The 21,430-nt window shown below is 32.1% G+C and overlaps 3 protein-coding genes across 4 annotated transcripts; 1 reads left to right on the top strand and 2 right to left on the bottom strand.

The window, feature by feature from the left end:
- Positions 1-4,340: 4,340 nt before the first annotated feature.
- LOC124541413 (rab-like protein 6) lies at positions 4,341-11,918 on the bottom strand. Its single transcript, XM_047119273.1, has 11 exons — positions 11,618-11,918; positions 11,331-11,485; positions 10,900-11,090; positions 9,628-9,774; positions 8,802-8,976; positions 8,117-8,272; positions 7,230-7,378; positions 6,253-6,405; positions 5,583-5,863; positions 4,980-5,020; positions 4,341-4,872 (listed from the first exon to the last, which is right to left on the bottom strand). Exons 1-11 carry the CDS (start codon positions 11,727-11,729, stop codon positions 4,681-4,683), a joined length of 1,752 nt encoding a protein of 583 aa, XP_046975229.1. The 5' UTR covers positions 11,730-11,918; the 3' UTR covers positions 4,341-4,680.
- Positions 11,919-12,831: 913 nt separating this feature from the next.
- Positions 12,832-13,990, bottom strand: LOC124538346 (small integral membrane protein 8). The gene is made up of 3 exons (XM_047115389.1): positions 13,706-13,990; positions 13,191-13,305; positions 12,832-13,104 (listed from the first exon to the last, which is right to left on the bottom strand). The coding sequence occupies exons 2-3, from the start codon at positions 13,299-13,301 to the stop codon at positions 12,949-12,951; spliced, it is 267 nt and encodes an 88-aa protein (XP_046971345.1). The 5' UTR covers positions 13,302-13,305; positions 13,706-13,990; the 3' UTR covers positions 12,832-12,948.
- A 1,252-nt stretch (positions 13,991-15,242) lies between these two features.
- On the top strand, positions 15,243-21,099 carry LOC124538962 (host cell factor-like). Of its 2 annotated transcripts, none has more exons than XM_047116260.1 (13): positions 15,243-15,564; positions 15,734-15,829; positions 15,983-16,083; positions 16,235-16,394; positions 16,951-17,062; positions 17,313-17,447; positions 17,652-17,779; positions 17,952-18,157; positions 18,560-18,640; positions 18,712-18,873; positions 18,979-19,149; positions 20,002-20,188; positions 20,646-21,099. In XM_047116260.1, exons 1-13 carry the CDS (start codon positions 15,414-15,416, stop codon positions 20,732-20,734), a joined length of 1,779 nt encoding a protein of 592 aa, XP_046972216.1. In that variant the 5' UTR covers positions 15,243-15,413; the 3' UTR covers positions 20,735-21,099. The 2 variants fall into 2 exon arrangements, with proteins under 2 accessions (XP_046972216.1, XP_046972208.1); XM_047116252.1 differs by having other exon boundaries at positions 15,244-15,564; positions 16,235-16,415.
- Positions 21,100-21,430: the final 331 nt, after the last annotated feature.

Consider the following 21,430-nt stretch of genomic DNA (forward strand, 5'->3'; position numbering starts at 1 on the left):
AATTCAATCAATTGCATTTATAATTTTGACACAAATATTTTTTAGATCAGTTGTAGTCACGCAATAAATAAATATTTTTTAATGAACTATATCCAAATTGTAACACTTGCAATGAATCGGTATGAAATTATGTCCCACTAACATTATGGTTTCTCTTATTTCATTTCTCAAATTAAAAATAAAGTACAATAGATTATATAGTAATTACGTTAATTATTTGTCTTGTTTGATTTTGGTTTTATTATTGTAATATAATTTTACGGCATTTTGTACTGTTTTGTACCTTTTTTTGTACATAAAAATGATATCAACAAAAATAAATCATGAAATTCGTTTTGTAAGTTTCTAAACAAATAGTCCAAGGCATCTAAAAGTAAATACCAAATTTGAAAAAAAATATATATGAAAAGGCGAGTACAAAGTGCTTTGTATAAATTTTTTATCAATTAAGTATTTCGTGTTGTATTCAAAGAGAACCGTAAAAATCACCAAATATTGTTTCATTACCTACATTAGCCTTATTGAATGCCTATAACTGAAGAGAATATTTTATAGTTTTATTAACTTATTACAAATTGGAGAATATTATCTACTATACATAGAATGTATAAAATATAATATTAGGTAAATATTAATGTTAAATAATCGTGTACTATAGAATGTATAAAATAAAGTTGACTAATATCTGTAAGTTCTGTTATGTAGAGATTTTTGTTTGTAATATTGTTACATTACTGCGTGGACTTCACACAAGTGGTCCAATTTTTATAATCTAACCAATAAAATATCGATGTGGTTGTATATTTACATTTTGAATAGATTGTAATCTATTTATTAAAAATCTTTCGTTGAAATCAACACCACCCATCATTGTCAAAACCAAGTTATCCTTGCCTACCTAAAGTTCAATCCTTTTCCCATCTAAATCGTTTTTAAATCACCAAACAACAAACCATACACGAGATAAAGTAATATTCTACTTTCAGTTTGAAATGCATTAAAATAAATTTATTTTTCATTTGTTATATATGGATTTTAAAGTATACAAAGATATTGCTATAATATTTCATTTATTATATAACAAGCACGATAAAATTTTATTTTTTTTCAAAATATAGTATAATATGTTAGTTAAATTTTTGTTCTTTAACTTAATAATTGCAAACATATACAATTTTAAATGCTTAAGGTAAAAGTAGATACAACAACTATTATTTTTTTAATGAGAAATATTTTGGAATTCAATTTTCAATCAGATTCAGAAAAATAGTTCTCTGTAAAGTTGAGATCATATTTCAAAATAATATTTTATTGTATCGACTAGATTAAACAACATATCAGATTTTTTTACATATGCTGCAAACACTGGAATGATTTTTTTTTTAATTTAATACGCTGAATAGGGATACTACATATGACTAATTGTTTGCACTCTGCAAACAATTTAAAAAAAATAATCAATGAAATTAGAAATTTATAAACAATACATTTTCTGGTATATACGGTGGAATCCGAATATTTAATATAAAATAAAACAGTTTTGATTTAATCTTGCTCCAGTTACGATTCTTGTGAATATTGACAAAAAATAAATAATAAATTAATCACATCGATGATATTCACGTGATTATTTATGTAAACTTATCCACCACCAAAATCAAACCGTTTTATATATCTAGATACAAAGTAAGTTTTATATTTGTATTAAGTTTTTTTATTATTATTTTTAGACGTTTCCAATAAAAAACTGTATTTAAATTATTTAAAATTTGATTTAAAATGGCCATTTTCTACTGAAGGTGCTATGATTTAAAAATATTTGACGATAGAATATTTAAAAAAAAGCAATGAAGTCATATAAGGCCTATGCTCGGTAGTAGACATCAAAGTAGATTGATAAAGAAGAGCCATAATAATCTCAATTTTCCACTCTGTTTAGAACATTGTTATATAAGAATATAAATTAAATTATGAACTGACTTTCATAATATGATAACAAATGGTTTAAATATTTTTAGAACATGGATATTAAACTTTTGCCCCATTTTAAAGTTAACAAACAGTTTTGTGTAAATATTTTAAAGTAATTTATCTCAAATGCTGGTGAGAAAATTGTGAATCAAAGGCTGAGGATAGTTGTAGCCCTTGTACATTATTTATTCTCAGATGTCCTGAGCCTATTTCGCTATCAATAATAATTTGCCTCTGCTAGGCATGATATAACAAATATGAGACAACATCATATCAACATCACATACATTACTCTGATCCCAATGTAAGTAGCTAAAGCACTTGTGTTATGGAAAATCAGAAGTAACGAAGGTTCCACAAACACCCAGGCCCAAGACATCATAGAAAACTAATGATAATCTATATCGACTCGACCGGGAATCGAACCCGGGACCTCGGAGTGGCGCACCCTTGAAAACCGGTGTACAAACCACTCGACCACGGAGGTCGTCAATATATAAATCATACTCTTTTTTTTCATATATTTTATATCTAATTTATAAACACTGAAAGCAGTTTTAAGTAATTCATTGTAATAAGCAATAGAAATTACATCTAAATCACATATAAGATGCAATAAAATAAGGAATTTACACGTTTGGCTGATTTTGTTATTTAACAAACTTTTCTTACAAACATTACACATTAAGCAACACTTTCATTTAAATACTTGTTATTATACTTTAAATATATTTATTATATATGGTAGACAATTTGTCACACTTTAACAGGGTAATAGTACTTTAAAAATGTGAGGCTAATTCTACTAATTTATAACGGTTACGATATGTTCCATAGTAGTAGTCTAAGAAAACCGCTCAACTACCACGCTTATATAATATTTTAAGTGAAAATTTGTTAGTAGAATTAGTCTCCATGTCAATAGTAAAAAATCTGTAGCCACGACATCAATTCTAATTCAAATCCATTATAATTATATATTAATATAATAAAGAAGTCTTATTCGAAGCATATAAAACAATTTCTTCAATACATGGTTGGTATGATAAATTTTATCAAATTTATGGGTGATATACTTATATGCATTTTGGTTAGAAATTTAACATACCGTATTTTTTATAAACAGATATCTAGAATAGCCTAACCTAGGTTACCTGAGGCCAAGTTCATTTGATTATTGATGACAAACATATGAAATTATTGTTTGATGATCGGTGTTCTGTATTGTATTTTAAATTTTGTGCGGGAATTGGAAACCTTGCGAAATATTTATTAACAAATCGACGCTCCAAAAGTATCGCCGTACCTATCTAAGAAATGTGGTAAGTATGACACCTAACTAATAATAACATACATTTTAGTATTTACTTCTAAGAACAGAAAATAGTCCTTGTAACTCTATTGTAATTTTCAAAATGTATAGAATAGTGCCAGTGGTGCCTGAGACTAATCCATATTTGTTCAAACAACTATACAACTAGCCTAATCAATCGGTCATAAATTCGCTTAAAAATCTCCAGTTTTCATTTGTATTGAAACCTTTTTTGTCATATTAAAAACAATATATGAAGAGATAATGTATAAGCCCTCTTAGTACCATTTTATTATGATAGTATATCTATCACTGACTTACCTAAACACATAATATACAAATGTATTCGCTTTGAAATACACATATACAATAACATTATAACGAATTTAGCAAAAACTTATAAAAAAAATGTATTTTATAATATTTGTAAGCATCGTACAATTTAAGTCTAGTAAGCCCAATACATAAAGCATGTAGATCAGATCAGTTTAGTCTTAGGTCTGAATTTAAGCATTGACGTATTGCTTAATTCCTGCTTACAAATTCGTGGTGAAGAAAATCAGCGAGCCTGTTTTAAATTGTATCACCTCACATTAGAGGAGCTTGGAAAATGTTGATCCAAACGTTCCTGTATAGAATATACAGGATTGGTGGAGAACGATGAATACTGGCCGTTTCTATGATCAAACTTTTACTTAAAAACTTCTATATCATTACTTGGAATCCAAGTTACATAACATAATTCCATTGCTCTCACATACATTAGAATCAAGTAAAGAAACATCCTGTAAATGCCCCACTGCCTAGCTAATTCAATGAAACTAGACGCAGGTTTCCTAACGATGTTTTCACATACACTATTAATAATAAGTACTTATTTCATCTTAGTACATAAATAAAAGATGTAAGGAGGTTATATACGTTATGCAAGTGTAAACGTAAATTTTAGAACATAATACATATGAACAATAATACATATGAATCTCTATGGTATTCAGTCGAATATGTTTAGACTTGTTCTTACTTCCCGTTTAAAGACAGCATTTCTGCGCTTCACGGGGGATATAATGTTCGTGTATCGATATATTTTTGCTAATAGTCATCCATTATTTAAGTCCAAAAGCGTTATTTCCGCGAGCATACATCCTATTTGCTCTTCATACATAAAAAAATAAAAAACCGTAAATATTTACTTCACACTAAATTCGAGGATCAACATTGTTTACTGATCTATACAGCTATTGTTATTTTCTTTTTTTTAAATTGGATTTTCAGAAAATCAATGAAATTATAGGAACAGGTTACCAAGTTCAGTTCCGATATAGTAAAAACTTCTGTAATAATAATAATTGTTACACATACATATGTAAGCACAATAGACACGAAACATGGCGACATTAAATACTATCGTAGTCTTCGTAGTTAAAGCTGGCGCTCGCAGAGGGCGCCAGCAGTCCTTCTTGTGGGTGCGGCTGCTTGTCACCTTTTGACTTTTTATGTTTATGCTTTCTCTCCTTACGTTCTGACTTATCGCTGTAATCCCCCTTTTCTTTATCTTTTGATTTCTTCTTTTTGTGCTTTTTGTCAGTCTAAAATTAAAAAAAATATAGTATTATCGTTTGAACTCATTTCCATAGACAATTTCTAGCATTTAATTTTTTCAAAAATAAATTAACAACATACGAAAATAACCAACCTTCACATCAGGTTCTTTTGCTATATCTGGATCTTCGCCACCTATAATGAACATGATATAAAATATAATATATGCTAAAAACATATATAGTCTAATATATTAGTATTATTAATTAATCATTTTATAATACATAATGCCTACTATTTTTCATTGAATAATATCTTAACACATTCCATAACCTTCTTATTTGGAGTCATCAGAGCTCCTTGTTTTACTTAATTCCATTAGAAAATAATGTAAAGTAAAAAAAAAGTAAAGTAACAGCCTGTAAATTTCCCACTGCTGAGATAAGGCCTCCTCTTCCATTAAGGAGAGGGTTTGGAACATATTCCACCACGCTGTTCCAATGCGGGTTGGTGGAATGCACATGTGGCAGAATTTCGATGAAATGAGACATATGCAGGTTTCCTCACTATGTTTTCCTTCACCGTCGAGCATGAGATTAATTATATACACAAATTAAGCACATATATATATAGCGGTGCTTGCCTGGGTTTGAACCCGCAATCATCGGTTAAGATGCACGCGTTCAACCACTGGGCCATCTCAGCTCAGAAAGGAATGTTATTAACATTATTAAGAAACATATAAAAGTAGCATCACCTTCAGGAGATCTTCTGACACTTGAATCCCCTGCCCATAGCGGGAAGTCGCTGGGAATATTAATACTCTGATTACTCAGTATAGACATGCTGTTCCCTTCATGGTCTTTACTTATGACAGCCTGTTTCATAAAATCGTTTCTCAAATTATCTTCGTGTTTTGTCCTTGATTCAATATCTACATTGTCTATGCCCGTTTGATTTTTTATCTGTGGACTGCTCTCGATGTCTAGATCGTCTTCATCTACAATTACTTTTGGATTTATTGTGTTATCATCGTCGCTAAAAAAAAAAACAAAAAAAATGTTAAGGCACTTTTGTAAAACAAAATATTATTCTATAAACTAATTTCTTAAACATGTATTATTCTAACTCTACTCGTCCAGCTATTGGCTACTTTTCCAACATCGATAACTGTTTTTTATTGATCTTCAAATATATTCAAAAATGATCGAATAAATGTAGAAAACAATATAATAAAAGTATGCACGGTACATATACCCAAAATAACGTTTATATTTTTGTCTGTAAGTTTGTTCCGACTAATCTCTGGAACGGCTGGACCGATTTTGACGGGACTTTCACTGGCAGATAGCTGTTATAATCAGGAGTAACTTCGGCTACAAGAATAAATAGTAATAATATACAATTACGAACAAAAACACAGTTACCTATCAGTGTCATAGTTAGTCTCCTGGTTGTTATTACTAATCGGTCCAAGGTCTTCTAGGAAACTGCTATCCAAGGTACCAGCGTAGAACTCGTCCAAAGCTCCCGAGGAGCCCGACATAGACATGTTGTTAGCGGATGGTGTGCTGGGAATACTGGAAATAAATGGGTTGCATATTTTTATTTGACATCGAATGAAAGCGATATCATTGGTCGAGAGCTTCAATAATGTTATGCATTATGAATTAAGATACATATATTAGTCAACATATATATGTGCTTAATTTGGGTTTATAATTCATCTCGTGCTCGGCGGTAAAGGAAAACATCGTGAGGAAACCTGCATGTGTCTAATTTCATCGGAATTCTGCCACATGTGCATTCCACCAACCCGCACTGGAACAGCGTGGTGGAATATGTTCCAAACCCTCACCTTAATGGAAGAGGAGGCCTTATCTCAGCAGTGGGAAATTTACAGGCTGTTACTTTTGTTAAGCAAATCGCGTTGCATACGTAAATCTACCATTTGATTATCTTCTTCCATTGGATAATACTATATGTTATGAATGTGACCAAGACATAAAGAGAAACGATGAGACATAACAAGAAATGACGAACTAACAATCACCATGTATTTACTGTACATACAGTTCAAGTAAATTTTGCTAAAGGGTCCATTTCAAAGGATATCTCCGGTAGAGGAATATATATGACATTTAGATCTCAACTTAAATAATTTGTAATTACTTATCATTATGTATACAAATAAAACTAAATCATTTATAAAAGACATACATATAAGTAACGGATTTATTTCTAGACATTTTGATAAATTGCCAATTTTTTTTTATATCTGTGATAGAGGTTAGAGGTTTGTTAGAGGTCGTTTTAAATGAGGTTGTATGTGAACATTTTAAAAAGTCCATAAATTAAGCTATATCTCAAAAATATGCAACATTATAAATTAAACATCACTAACCTGTCTTGCGGTAGCTTTGACGGTGTCATGTCCATACTAACCGGGGGTTTACTTTTCAATAACTCCGAGCTCACGTACTGACTTTGTTTCACTTGTATATTTTCATTGATATGTATTTTCCCTGCAGTCGGATTAAGGGCTTGTGCTAACTGAAAAGACCATCCACACATAGATTAATACAAACTTGGTGGTCGGGCTTTGTGCAAGCCCGTCTGGGTAGGTACCACCCACTCATCAGTTATTCTACCGCCAAACAACAGTACTCAGTATTGTTGTGTTCCGGTTTTAAGGGAGAGCGAGCCAGTGTGACTACAGGCACATGGGACATAACATCTTAGTTCCCAAGGTTGGTGGCACATTAACGATGCAAGGAATAGTTAATATTTCTTACAGCGTCCTTGTCTATGGGTGATGGTGACCACTTACCATCATGTGGCCCATATGCTCGTCCGCCTACCTATACCATAAAAAAAAAAAACATTTTTTGTTCACATATAGTAGGACACAAATTAGATGTAGCATCGGAAAATATAATTGAATGAAATTAAAACCGATTACTGCCGATTTACACAACCAATAGAAATAGCTCCCTATCGCGCCATTCGACGCTATTCGTCGCTATGGATTCACGCGTCAGAGAAAGCAAGTGCATGTAAATCCACCCGTCAAATTGACGAATATATTAGGTCATATGATATTACAATTTATTACGTTTATGCAAAGATCATATTCGCATGAGAAATAAATATTGATAATTTGGTATAGCGTACTCAATTCGGATGTGATCGGTTTTACGAATTTTGCCGATGCGACATCTAAGTTGTGTCGTACTATACATATTTATATCGTAAATCTTTATAAAATAATGTAATGAAAGTAGTTCTTACAAGTGGATTGACACTCGGTGGAATGATAGGTTTCCCGCCTCCGAGCACAATACTGGGCGAGCGCTCTGTCGTGATACGAGTCTCGGGTTCCGTACTCTGCCTGCGCTTATTGGCCAGACGATCCAGGAATATATTATACTGAGATTCCTCGGAATTCTAAAAAATAAAACACTGCGACATGAATAATCATAACAATTAAAAGAAAAAAGAAACATACCATTCACTGTTCAAGTAATCACACGCTTTACAAAATTATTTTACATTTATCAAGATAAACTAGGCGGTAGGGCTTTATACAAGCATCTGGGTATGTAGCACCCACTCATCAGATATTCTGCCGCCAAACAACAGTACTTGGTATCACTGTGTTCCGGTTTGAAGAGTGAGTGAGCCAGTGTACAGGTACAAGGGACATAACATCTTAGTTCCCAATGTTGGTGGCGCATTAACGATGAAAGGAATGGTTAATATTTCTTACAGCGCCATTGTCTATGGGCGGTAGTAACCACTTCCCATCAAGTAGCCCATATGCTCACCCGCCAACCAATATCATTAAAAAAAATGTGGTCTACTACTACTTACTACTTTTGGTTGTGCTACTAAAAATAAAATAAAATCTATGCTATTGAGTTTAGAAACTTAGAACTCAAGATTGAAATAAGTTCTAATTACGTCAAGCTGTTACCTGAAAATCATCAAGTTCCCTTTCAATTTCCTCCATATCCTTCTGATTTCTTTGCAGCTGTTCCAACAGGCTCGTCTTTTGTAGTCTCAGAAATGGTACACTTAGAAATTTGTGCAGTAATCGCAAACCGAAACCATTTCGCATCGAAGACTCTGCATAACGGATTGGAGCTGTCCTATATTATTCAAACAACTTTTAAAACTACATCATTCTTATGTACCTAGAGATTTTGTATAGTTAAAGGCTATTTCATCTAATGGAAAAATCTTATATAGCCTTTTTATTAATGAAAATTATGGACTATAACTTCATCACAGGAAATAGTAGTCGCTGTAAATGCTGCCATTATATAGCAAACTGTACAAAACATACATGATATACTTTCTTGGTGGTAAAGCTTTGTGCAAGCCCGCCTGGGTAGGTACCACCCACTCATCAGATATTCTACCGCTAAACAACAGTACGCAGTATTGTTGTGTTCCGGTCTGAAGGGTGAGTGAGCCAGTGTAACTACAGGCACAAGGGACATAACATCTTAGTTCCCAAGATTGGTGGCGCATTGACGATGTAAGGAATAGTTAACATTTCTTACACCGTCAATTTGCTTTATGAATTCTTCAAACCGGAACAGTGATTTGGTCGTTGCAGTGTAAGAATTACTTTTGCATTAATATAATTAGTACTGATAATCGAAATTTAATACATTTAATGTTAATTTTATGTAACACAAGAGCATGAACTATGCGAATTTATTATTAACTAAATTTATTGTAAATACTAATGACGTAATCAGTATTGATGAGTGTGGTCTAACAGGAAACTTTACCTCGTCATCTTAGCATGATGCATGGCTTGTTCGATGTGATGAGGATGCACTTGGCGATGGTGCTGCATGTCGCAATGGTTACCCAGTATAACCACAGGCAAATCCGCTGGTATACGCGTTAGCTCCTTAACCACATACTCAAAAGTCCTTAAAAACATAAAAACTTAATTAATTCGATTGTTTTAAAAATATACAGCTCTATTTATAAATAACATTTTAATTTAAAACTACCTTATTTGTTTCTGACATTGTTTCATTATTTCAAAGACACAACATTTTTTAACTAATGATATAATAATAATAATGATCCCTGAACAATACTATAGGTAACACATTAAAAGTATTTATAACACAATATATAAAAAATCATCAGTTATCACTATTAATGGATTTAACTCTTTTCTCTGTTCTCAGATTAAAAGATCGCGAAATATAATTTTGAATAACATTGTGTGTCATTTAAAAAATAATGTTCATATTTGTTTTGTTGGGATTTGATTGGATTATTTAGAATATCCATTTTTTTTTCTTTTTTATGTTCAAATGACATTTTGTTATACAAGAAATTAATAATGATGATCAATCACAATTTTAATTAAACAATATATATCATTAAACATATATATGAATGCAGCACACTTTTTTAAAGTAATAACACTGTGCATTTAAAAGTGCCATTAACTTTATTTTTTTAATTTTTTTTTATATATAGCTATTTTTATCACTGTTGAATGTTCTTTGTTAATAAATAACTAATTGCAACTAATATTTCCATATAATAATTCCCCCACACTGTGCAAAGGATGTGGGCAGAGAATATTGAAATATATTTACAATAAAGCGTATTGCTTATTTTTTATTTTTCTTATTAGCGTATTCATACATTATTTCAAGAATAATATCCCAAAAAATAAAGACCAAATTTTAACAAAATCAGATTGATTCCAATATTTTTTTCATTATAATCAAAATTATAGATTCTGTCAATCAATTGGTCAAACATTATCAGTTTAAAAAATAATAAGATTGATGAGTCATGACAAATGTGTTATGACAATAATTTACAACAGTTTGTGTAAAGGGCACACAAACATAGGATAACTACAATGAATTAGCCTTTACTTAAGGAAATAAATATAGAGCACAGTGAACTGAAATATAATATTGGAACTTAAAAAATATTTTTATCATGAAATCACCAATACTGTAATAACAATTAATGAAATTATATGTAGAACTGTTATAACATAAACAAGTCATATGTAGAATTACCATGGTTTAGTTATGTCCATCATTAATATAACACCTGTAGCATTTTTGTAGACATCCAGAAATGTAGCATCCAAAACTGGAGTTTCATGTTCTTCCTCCATTGCTGATGGAGCTGACTGGTTTTCGAGCTTAAGCCCAAGAGGAGGTTTCTTCTTTGTGCGACCTTTATCCACCACTTCCCATACTTCAACCTAAGAAATCGATAATATTTAATTTCTTCCCAATAATATACATTCCAGACATTTTGTGATATAATTATCCAATATAAGGTCATAGAATTTTATAATTGCTGCCTATTTTAGGAATCTACTAATTTCAAAGGGATTAATAATTCTATATTGGATTTATATATTCTATCTATTTTAAGATTTTGTTTTAAATATAAAGGCTTGTTTAAGATGTATATATATTACATTATTTATATTACTCACTTTTACTATATAATCAGTGTTTTTATATGTCCAGTGTATTGGAGCGACTTGAATCTGTTCTGTTGGGACATATTCCTCTGTAAATGCTCCACCTTGTAGACGTTGTAGGAGACAAGATTTTCCTACATTTCTATCTCCTTTTATTAAAATTTTCACTAAAACAATTTTTCATTATTTAGTGATAATTAAAAACAATAATATTGATTACTTTACCCTATGTTTTATTTATATAAATTTAATATATTATAACTTAAATATACTACAACTAGGAAATATGAGATATTTACTATTAAAGTGCACGCCTCTTGAGAATTTCTTCTGTAAAGAAGACGACATCGGCATTGGTGCTGGACAGCGATCATCGCCACTTTTTGTTAATTTTTTAAGAGCAGAAAACATTATTAATGATTTTATTACTAACGACAATATAAGAGTATTACATATAATTGAATAATACGAATAAATTCTAATGAGTTTGACATAAGTGGAACACAAGCTACAAAGTTACAAACATAGTATATTCAGTAATAAATTAATTACTTGACACTATTCAAAGTTTTGACTTTTGTTAATTTGTTTGAAATATCAGGCAAATGATAATGACAATGACAACTGACAACATAAAATGAAGGCTCAGTCCTCAGTGTCACACACGTTCGTCAATTAACATTGCACAGTCTCTAAAAAGTTCCGCAAACTGTGCTCATACTGCACAAATTATTCTCACACCAATTTATTTTTTTCGAACCTAATTGTATTTTGAGACTTTGCTGAGAATTAAGAAATGTCACATATTGTTATTTTAGACCATAAAAATATTTTGAATTTTAACTATATCACTGTTATAAGATCCCTTAATGATATTTGAATATTTTGTTTGTGGATATTTTCTTTGTTTCTAAAAATTAATGTTGATTGTCTCTCGAAATCAGCTATCATCAACCAGTTGCTATCAACTGGGCAGTTAGTGTCATAAATAATATAAAGTTATAAGAAAAGGTTCTTTTATATTTAATCTCTTTAAAAAATATATTAGCCATTCGCTTATACAATAATATTACATTTGTATATAATAGATTCTATGATCTATCTGGAACTAACCAAAGACAATCATATATTCATACAGCATTTTAACTACTTTTTATTAATAGTTAATAGGTAAATTCCTAACAGACTCTTTTTTATCTTTCTCTTGATCCAATGTAATGCTAATCTGACACAGCCAGAGTTCAGGCCTAAGATGCGAAGGCTAACAGCTGAGTGTAATTACTGCCAACTCGCCAAGTACTAATGATGTTTCTGCTTTTACTGAGAATTTTTAGCAGAAAACCACAATTACCTAATTGTAGGTGGACCCAAAGTATTCAAGACTTTTGAATCAACATCTTTATATGCTTGCCTCTAGGCCAACTAGGCAGTAGGTAATTATAATAAAAAATCCCCTTAAACAATTATTATACAATAAGTATAATTTTTTAACTAACATTGATTAAATATATCATAATGTTCAAAACTATCTTTATTATTTTATTTATAAATACTAAAATTAACACTATCTATGTACATGACAGAGCATAACAATAAATCATTCTTCCTATTTGTTTTTATATCCATTGTTTTATTCCCATTTAGATTTCTTTTTCTCAAATGTTTCTTTTCCTTCTTCATTGATGGCAGAATAATAACCCATAGATTCATATTTATGTCTCATATAGGCAATATAGCCAAGAGCAAGACCAAAACATGTCAAGCCAATACTCATAATGACGATATTCTGAAATAAAAGATCATAGTTACATTCATATAATATTATGGGATTTAAAAATAATATTATATTGGAATTTTATATAGAATTCTTACAGGTTTTGCATAAAGCTCAAAGTTAACAACTCGAAATGCAGTTGAGGATCGCATTGATCGTATACCATCCCCAGGTTTTTCATTAGTATCACTCTTACTAGTTTTAGACATCTTTCTGAAAATAAAATTACATTATCATTAATAATTGAGTGTTAAACAATGATGTAAGTTTAAATGTCACACTTCAAATGATTTTTTTTTGGTTTTGCATCCATATATTATTAAGTTAATTGTATATTAACAGGCACCTTAAAAAACAGTTGTTCAAAATGTAATAATATATTTTATAGGTGCTAGAATAAATAGATAAAAATGAATATGAAATATACTAATAATTATATTATTGTCTGCCACTTGCCAGTGTAAAGTTCACTACATATTTATACAGAATACTTGGCTCACAAAATTAGTCTAATTTTAGGAAAGTACTGTCTTATACTACACTTTATTTTATTATTAAGTCATATTGCTTCTATTGTAACTTCTATTGTATTACTACTTAAAAAACTACAAACCATCAAGTTGTAATGTGAATTTTTGTATATTATTTCTTTCTATTTAATAATTTTCTGTGTTAATTAACTTAAGCGTTGTTTAACATATAGGTATAACACATTATTAAAAGTGCTATTGATCACCATACTAAAAGTTTTCTTGTAACAGTACAACACTTAAAAATTGTGATAATAATTATAATTATTTTGCTAATGAAGCCAATTTTTAAAATATTTTAAAATCATAACCCTAAAATTATTAAGACATTTCTCAGGTGTCAAATTTGTCAACAAATCTAAGACATGGTCACTTGACAGTTTACCAATCTATTTCGCTTAGAATCCGAAGCATTGAAGTAGATTATTAAAAAATACTTTATGCACAATCTTATAATATTAAATAAGACATTCTTATGGACAAACAAGAGTTTTGAATAAATACTTTCCAAAAAGAACCATAAAATAATAATTCGATCATACATTCTCTAAAACATTGTCATCTCATCGGTTCGCATCATCATTTGATGAAATACTTAAAGTTTTTATTTTAAATGAGTTTCTTTACAATAGATAGTAAATTAATTTGACTAATCTTTAATATTGATCATCAAACGTCAATTCTGAAAATTTTAAAGATTAAGGCAACGAAATATTTTAAATAATATATTAAATATTGGCGTAGCTAGGTGCGGACGGGCCTCGGTGCATAGAAAAAGAATTGGACCGTCACCCCCTCTTTCCCACCCTTCTTTAAGTAATATTTACCCTTTAGAATTATAGATACCAAATAAGAAATCTTGTGCGCAGGGTCGCGATTTTCTAGCTTCAGAAGCTTAATGTTTAGTTTAGAGGTCCTACTGAACTGCGGGCTCCTGGTGCACCGCCTGCACCTCCTTACGCTACGATAGCTACGCCACTGATTACAGTAGGTATGCTTCTAATGAGTAACACGGTATCTCAATCCTTGATTTCTATTGACGCAGATCAATTACACATGTTTTTTAAGTTCCTTCCGTGTTTTTTTATTGTATTTAGATTACAGTGAAAGTCATGTTACTAGAAAACTAATAAAACTAGTAAAGTCGAAATATACATCCGGGTAGATATTTACTTAATCATCAGAAACCTATTAACTTCTATCTTAAATGTCTTAAAAACTGTTTTGTACGTTTTCGAATCTTTGACTGAGAGTTTGGTTTTGAGGATTCCGAGAAGGAACAGATGATACTGGCGATACAAATACGTTTTCTTTACTAAAAGTACCCATTTTTTTGCAAAATATATACTATATCGTTACATCTCGTCAAAACCCAGTCCAAGCAGAATCTATTGAGAAATAAAAAGAAACTGTTCTATAACGTATGATCTTGCGTAGCTGTAGAGATTGCAATTAAGTCCAAGCGCGAGGGAATGAAAAATGCAAAAAATGCTAATCAGTATTTATTTTTGTTAAATTATATCATATTTCTAAATTCATTTATTTGCTTTGGTATTATTTTTTTGTTTGAGATTGGTCTGCAGTGAGCCCTTTGTCTATGTATACAGTACCTGTGAAAAAAAAATAATATGACGCCGAGTTGGCTTGGCACTATGGACAACCTTTAATAACTGTCAAAAAGGTTGCAAATTTGTTAATATTTTTTAAAATGTTACGTTTTATTGCTTAATAGTTGTTATATTTCAATGTTTATTTGTGTTTAATAAAGCCAGTGAGTAAAATTTGTATAATATGGAGTCTGACTCTGCCCTCCATGGTGATCTTCCCGATGGCGCGGAAATGTCTCCTTTGATCGAAAATCAAGCAGAAACAATAGGAGATCTGGCGGAAAATAATGTTGCGGCGGATGAATCGGAAGCTGTTCCAACTACAGAGGATGGAGGTGTGTCATAATTACAATGATATACTTTACATTAAACTCATGTTGCTGCGTGTTTTTTTTAAAGTTTTTCTTAATGTTTAAGTTATAATATCATTAATATAATGAAGTACCGCATGCATTAATAAGTTATATTATTTAATATTTAAATATGTAAAATATTTGCATGTAGCTGCAAATGGAGGTGCTCCAACAAGTAGTAGTGATGTTTTGGATCTAGAACCTGGTGTTGATCCTGACAATGAAGAGCAACCGGTTGATGAGCCAGGTAATAATAGGGCAATAGAAATCATATAAATCTTCACTGAAAACCAAATTAATGTTTTGTTTTACTGGTTGCAGTAAACATGTATAAATACATGTTTACTGCAACCAGTAAATATTTACTAATGACACTGTCTTATGCTTGAATAATTTTTAGCAAATCCTGAGGCAGAAGAGGAAATGGATATAGATGAAACAACTCCTGGAACTGTTGGTGATGAGTCGGCCTATATAGGAGACAATTGTTTATCAACTCCGGTAAGTATTAAAACTTCTTAACATTTTTCTCATTAGAATGTTTCATTAATAATGTGTTATCAAAAATTTTAGTTAGGGTAAAAAGTAATTATTATTTGAAAATGTTTATGGAAATGTATAATATGTATAATTTTTATTTTTATAAATTTAGGCAGAAACGGAAGACAATTCCCCTCAAGATGAACATCTGGAACCTCTGTTAAAGGATCAAAGTTTGGATGATGGGGATGGAGAGAGAGAAGGTGCAGATACCGCACAGGAAGAGTCCCCAGACCAGTCTATAAGCTCTGCTATGCCTATCGAAGGAGAAGGTGCACCTTTGATTCAAGACGGTATGGTTTAATTATGGTGCTTTCACACTAGTTACAAAATGTTATAAAATTATTATTGAAATATTCCTGATTTTCTGACTAACATTTTGTCATAAACCAAATATATGAAATGTATGAATTGTATGTCTTATAACAAATTGCTTGGGAACCTAAACCGATAGTTATAAAATGTTATACAACAATTTTTTAACATTTTATTAAATATTGTGTTAAAACATCAAAAATCAAAACAAAATCTATGTTGAGTTTTGTTCAATGTTCGATATTGTTTTAAAACATTTTATAACTGCAGTGTGGCAGCACCATTACAGATAATTAGAGTATAAGAGAAAAAAAATTTGTTATTAAACTAAATGATATTTTTGCAAACACTTTGAATTTAATTAAAATGTTATTTCTAAAATAAGTGTAATGAATATAAATAAGCCAGTGTTGAAGTTCATTATTATAAATTGTTTTAAAAAATCTAATTGGTATAACTACTATAAGACTAGTATCAAATAGTATTTAAATTACAGAAAGTTGTGTATTTCAGAGGAATCCAGTACAATGGATGAGGATATGGGCGGAGGGGAAGGTGTGGCTAGCAGTGATGATGTAAATGATATAAGCAGTGCCGCTCACGAAGTTCTTAGTACAGGCATCAGGTAAAATAAGACCAAATTTATTGACCTGTAACTTTTGTAACTTTTATTTTTGAATTAATTGTATAAGTACTAAAATAATCAATCTAAAAGATAGTTTAATTGTGACTCCACTATTAATTTATTTTCGATATATTCTCCTATCTAGCATAATAATATGTTCAATTCATTGTATGTATAATTAATTTTTTTTTTCTTGTATATAGTCTATATGGTTGAATAAAATAACATGATATAAATATTTCTTTTGCAGTTCAAGTACAACGGAAGGTGGTGCGGATATATCTAGCAGTGGACAGAGTGAGGCGGCTCTGATTTCGTCCACGGCCAATGGCCCTGCTATACTGCATTCATTTTCTGTACTACCACAGCAGCAGCAAGCCAATGAGTCAGTATTATGTATACATTTTATTTATATATGTGCATATTCTAAAATATTCATTTTATTTTAATTCAAATGACTGACTATTGAGTTTTTTTTTTAACAAATTTACATATGAATTCATAACATTCGGTACTTTGCTTTTTTAATCTATACTGTTTTAGAAGCTAAAATCTCATTTCTGTTATTTATTATTTTTATTATATTTAGATTCAGTGATGCCGACACATCTGAAATGGAAGGTGCCGCTGACACCATGCCTTCTGTGAGCGAGTCGATGCCACTTCTCACTATGTCTGCAAATGGATCCGCCTTGCTCTCACCAAATTTACTACAAGGTTCCATTATTGATAATTTTCGAATATAATTAATTCTTTATTTCGAACACTTTCATACTTACCATACATATATTTAAGAAGAAAAAAGTAAAATAAGAATCTTCTCATTGATAATTTCAATCACATAATAATAATAATAATCTTTAGCTCATTGTGATCTGTCACCCGGTAGCGGAGGAGAGCGGGGCAGGCGTGTCGTCGTCGGGCGCGGCGGGTGCGGAGGGTGCGGGGGCGGGCGCGGGGGCGGAGGGCGAGGGCGCCGTGAGCAGCTCGGGCGCGGCGCCGGGCGCCAACGGGGCTCCGCCGCTGCCGCCCACCGACGCCGCGCATGCGCTGGCCACGCTCGCCAGCGCAGCGCTGCACCATCAGCACGAACAGGTCGACCCGCCGAACCGATCTCGTTACCGGTCAACAACAGCAACAACAACAGCCTGTAAATTCCCACTGCTGGGCTAAAGGCCTCCTCTCCTTTTGAGGAGAAGGTATGGAACATATTCCACCACGCTGTTCCAATGCGGGTTGGTGGAATACACATGTGGCAGAATTTCTATGAAATTTGTCACATGCAGGTTTCCTCACGATGTTTTCCTTCACCGCTGAGCACGAGACGAATTATAAAGACAAATTAAACACATGAATCAGCGGTGTTTGCCTGGGTTTGAACTCGCAATCATCGGTTAAGATGCACGCGTTCTAACCACTGGGCCATCTCGACTCACCGGTACCGGTACACTACCGGTCGTTACAGAGCATTTCATATAATTTGCGATTTTATTATAGTCGGAGCCGGAAGATCAAAAGCAACAAAACGACGAGGATGTTTGGTACACCGTCGGCTTCGTTAAGGGAACCACGTTTACGGTTAGTGTTACCGTGCAGTACTTTTTGTACGTATGTGCCGGCAAGTGTAATATTTTAAAACTTTTTTTTAGGTACAAAACTACATATCGGATCCTAATGTGGACCTTTCAAATTTGTCCCTGGATAGTTTACCGGACTTGGCCTCCTTACCTACATCACCATTGGAAAATGGCACGGCGTATAAGTTCAGAATAGCAGCAATTAACTCTTGCGGACGAGGCGAGTTCAGTGAGGTAAGCATTATTTCGGGCATATTAATAATATTTCGGCCTTTTAAATGTCATAATGTAAAGCAACGAAACATTGTTTAAGTTTTACGTAATTTTAACTATCAACAGGAATCAGCATTTAAGACATGTTTGCCTGGGTTCCCTGGAGCCCCATCCGCCATCAAGATCTCCAAGTCAGTGGAGGGTGCGCATCTGTCATGGGAGCCGCCACAGGTGGCCGCCGAGGGTATTTTCGAATACTCAGTGTACCTCGCCGTGCGGTCTAACTCACAACCAAAGGTTTTTATCATTATGATAACATTATTATTATATGAAAGCTGTTTAATGTAAAGAAAACCCATGTCACGATAAACAAATGCTTTGGGAATATTTTATTGTCTGTGCCTACCGTTCTGTATTATTTAATATTTATTTTCTGTGCATGCATTTTAAAGGAATGATAAAAAAAAGAAATTCCATGACGACGATACTTCATTGATTCGAAATAAGTCTCTTGAGTGGTCATTGTAGTATGAATTAACATGTTAGATTGTTATTCCGAATTTCTTTAGCGGTCGCCATTTATGCCCAATGAGTCTTCGCTGTTGTCGGTAAAAATTAGGAAGTTTCCGTGTAACCTTAACCTTACGTGTTGCATATTAAGGAATTTAAAATATTATCTGAATATTTAATGTGGTCGTAGTAATTGATCAGCTAATCGATTCGATATTTCAATAACTACTTGTGTTCTATGTTATTACTATAGTTGTTCACATATAGTACGACACAACCTAGATGTAGCATCGAAAAAATTCGTAAAACCGATCACATCCGAATTGAGTACGCTATTCCAAATTATCAATATCTATTTCTCATGTGAATATTATTTTTACACAAACGAAATAACTTGTAACATCATATGACCTTATATATTCGTCAATTTGACACGTCGATTAACATGCTCTCGCTTTCTCGGGTTGTACTGACACGAGAATCTATAGCGACGAATAGCGTCGAATGGCGCGATAGGGAGCTATTTCTATTGGTTGTGTAAATCGGCAGTAATCGGTTCTATTGAATTTGACGATGCTTCATCTAAGTTTAACCCTACTATACTCATACATACATGATGTTTTGTCTGGGGCGCCGCAGGAGGCGTCGAAGTCTCAGCTGGCGTTCGTGCGCGTGTACTGCGGCAAGACGAACACGTGCGTGGTGCCGCAGGCGTCGCTGAGCGCGGCGCACGTGGACTCGTCCACCAAGCCCGCCATCATCTTCCGCATCGCGGCGCGCAACGAGAAGGGCTACGGGCCCGCCACGCAAGTCAGGTGGCTGCAAGGTACAGCGACTGGGGGGGGGACACTATTCCCTATATTATATGTTGTGTTATGGGGGGGGGGACACTATTCCCTATATTATATATTGTGTTTTATTTCGATTTGTCAGAGCGATATTCTGTACACTGCTAGTTTGTTCAGTTAGTGGTATAATAAGTTAAATAAGGAATTCAGTAGTTTATGTAAAATTGTAGACAGTTTTTTTTCCTACTCTCAAAATTTTTTGAAAGATTTTAGGTTACTTTTTAAATAATATTGTAATAATGCTAACAATAATGTATATATTTTAGAATTCGCTTTCAATAGTCAATTTTAATTCCAATATCGAGCTCTTTTTACAAATTTTAAAACGATATTTTTTTTATAATTTGTTATATAAAAATAGAACTTATTTCATGATTTGTTTTTATAACTGTAGAAGTAGTATGTCAGTTAAGTTTCTATGTAACTATGTTTCAGACATCAAATCGACGGGGGTGAAGAGAGCGGGCGAAGGTCGGTTACCCGGGGCATCACCTTCGAAACAACCAAAACAATTATTGCACTAAATATTAATTTTAACTATAATTCTGAGGTTTTACTTAGAGTACATTAGTAATGTATCGATAATAAGTGAATAGATTAATCTGCCTTCATGTGCCCTTGGCACATTTTTATCGTACACATTTCGCAAATAAAACTATATTTTGTAATAATGTTGTATAGCAACTAAATGATGATCTTGTATGTTCATCTCGGACGGCGTTCAAGTGTGACGTGTTTAAATGATGAAATAATTTGACTCCCTTTATTGTTAATGCAATAAGTGACTGATAAGATGTTTTGTAAGTATTCAAGTGAATAGTATATATAAGTGCAAAATTATAACTGTTATATAAAATATCCTTGCAGAAAAATAAACATGATTTTTAGAGATATGTGTTTTGTTTGTATTCTAGATTGGGAGTTGGGATCTGAGGTTGAAATATTTTAAGCAATTTAAATAAAATTTAACAATTATATAACAATTAACGACACAATGTTATTGAAAATATATATTTTTGTATTTAAATCGAAGCTAGAAAACGCCGTGGATGAATATCGTTTCGTTCCTAGCTGGCTTGTACGACACAATGGTTCTCAATATTATGTGTGAAACATGGAAAAAGTATAAATGACTTTCGTAAATCAACTTACACTATACACTTACTATTTAGGCAAACCCTTTGCCTATTTTACTATCTCACTCACTAAAATTTAAACGC

Source organism: Vanessa cardui, chromosome 2 (genome assembly GCF_905220365.1).
Source record: "Vanessa cardui chromosome 2, ilVanCard2.1, whole genome shotgun sequence".
In the NCBI taxonomy this organism is placed as follows: domain Eukaryota; kingdom Metazoa; phylum Arthropoda; class Insecta; order Lepidoptera; family Nymphalidae; genus Vanessa; species Vanessa cardui.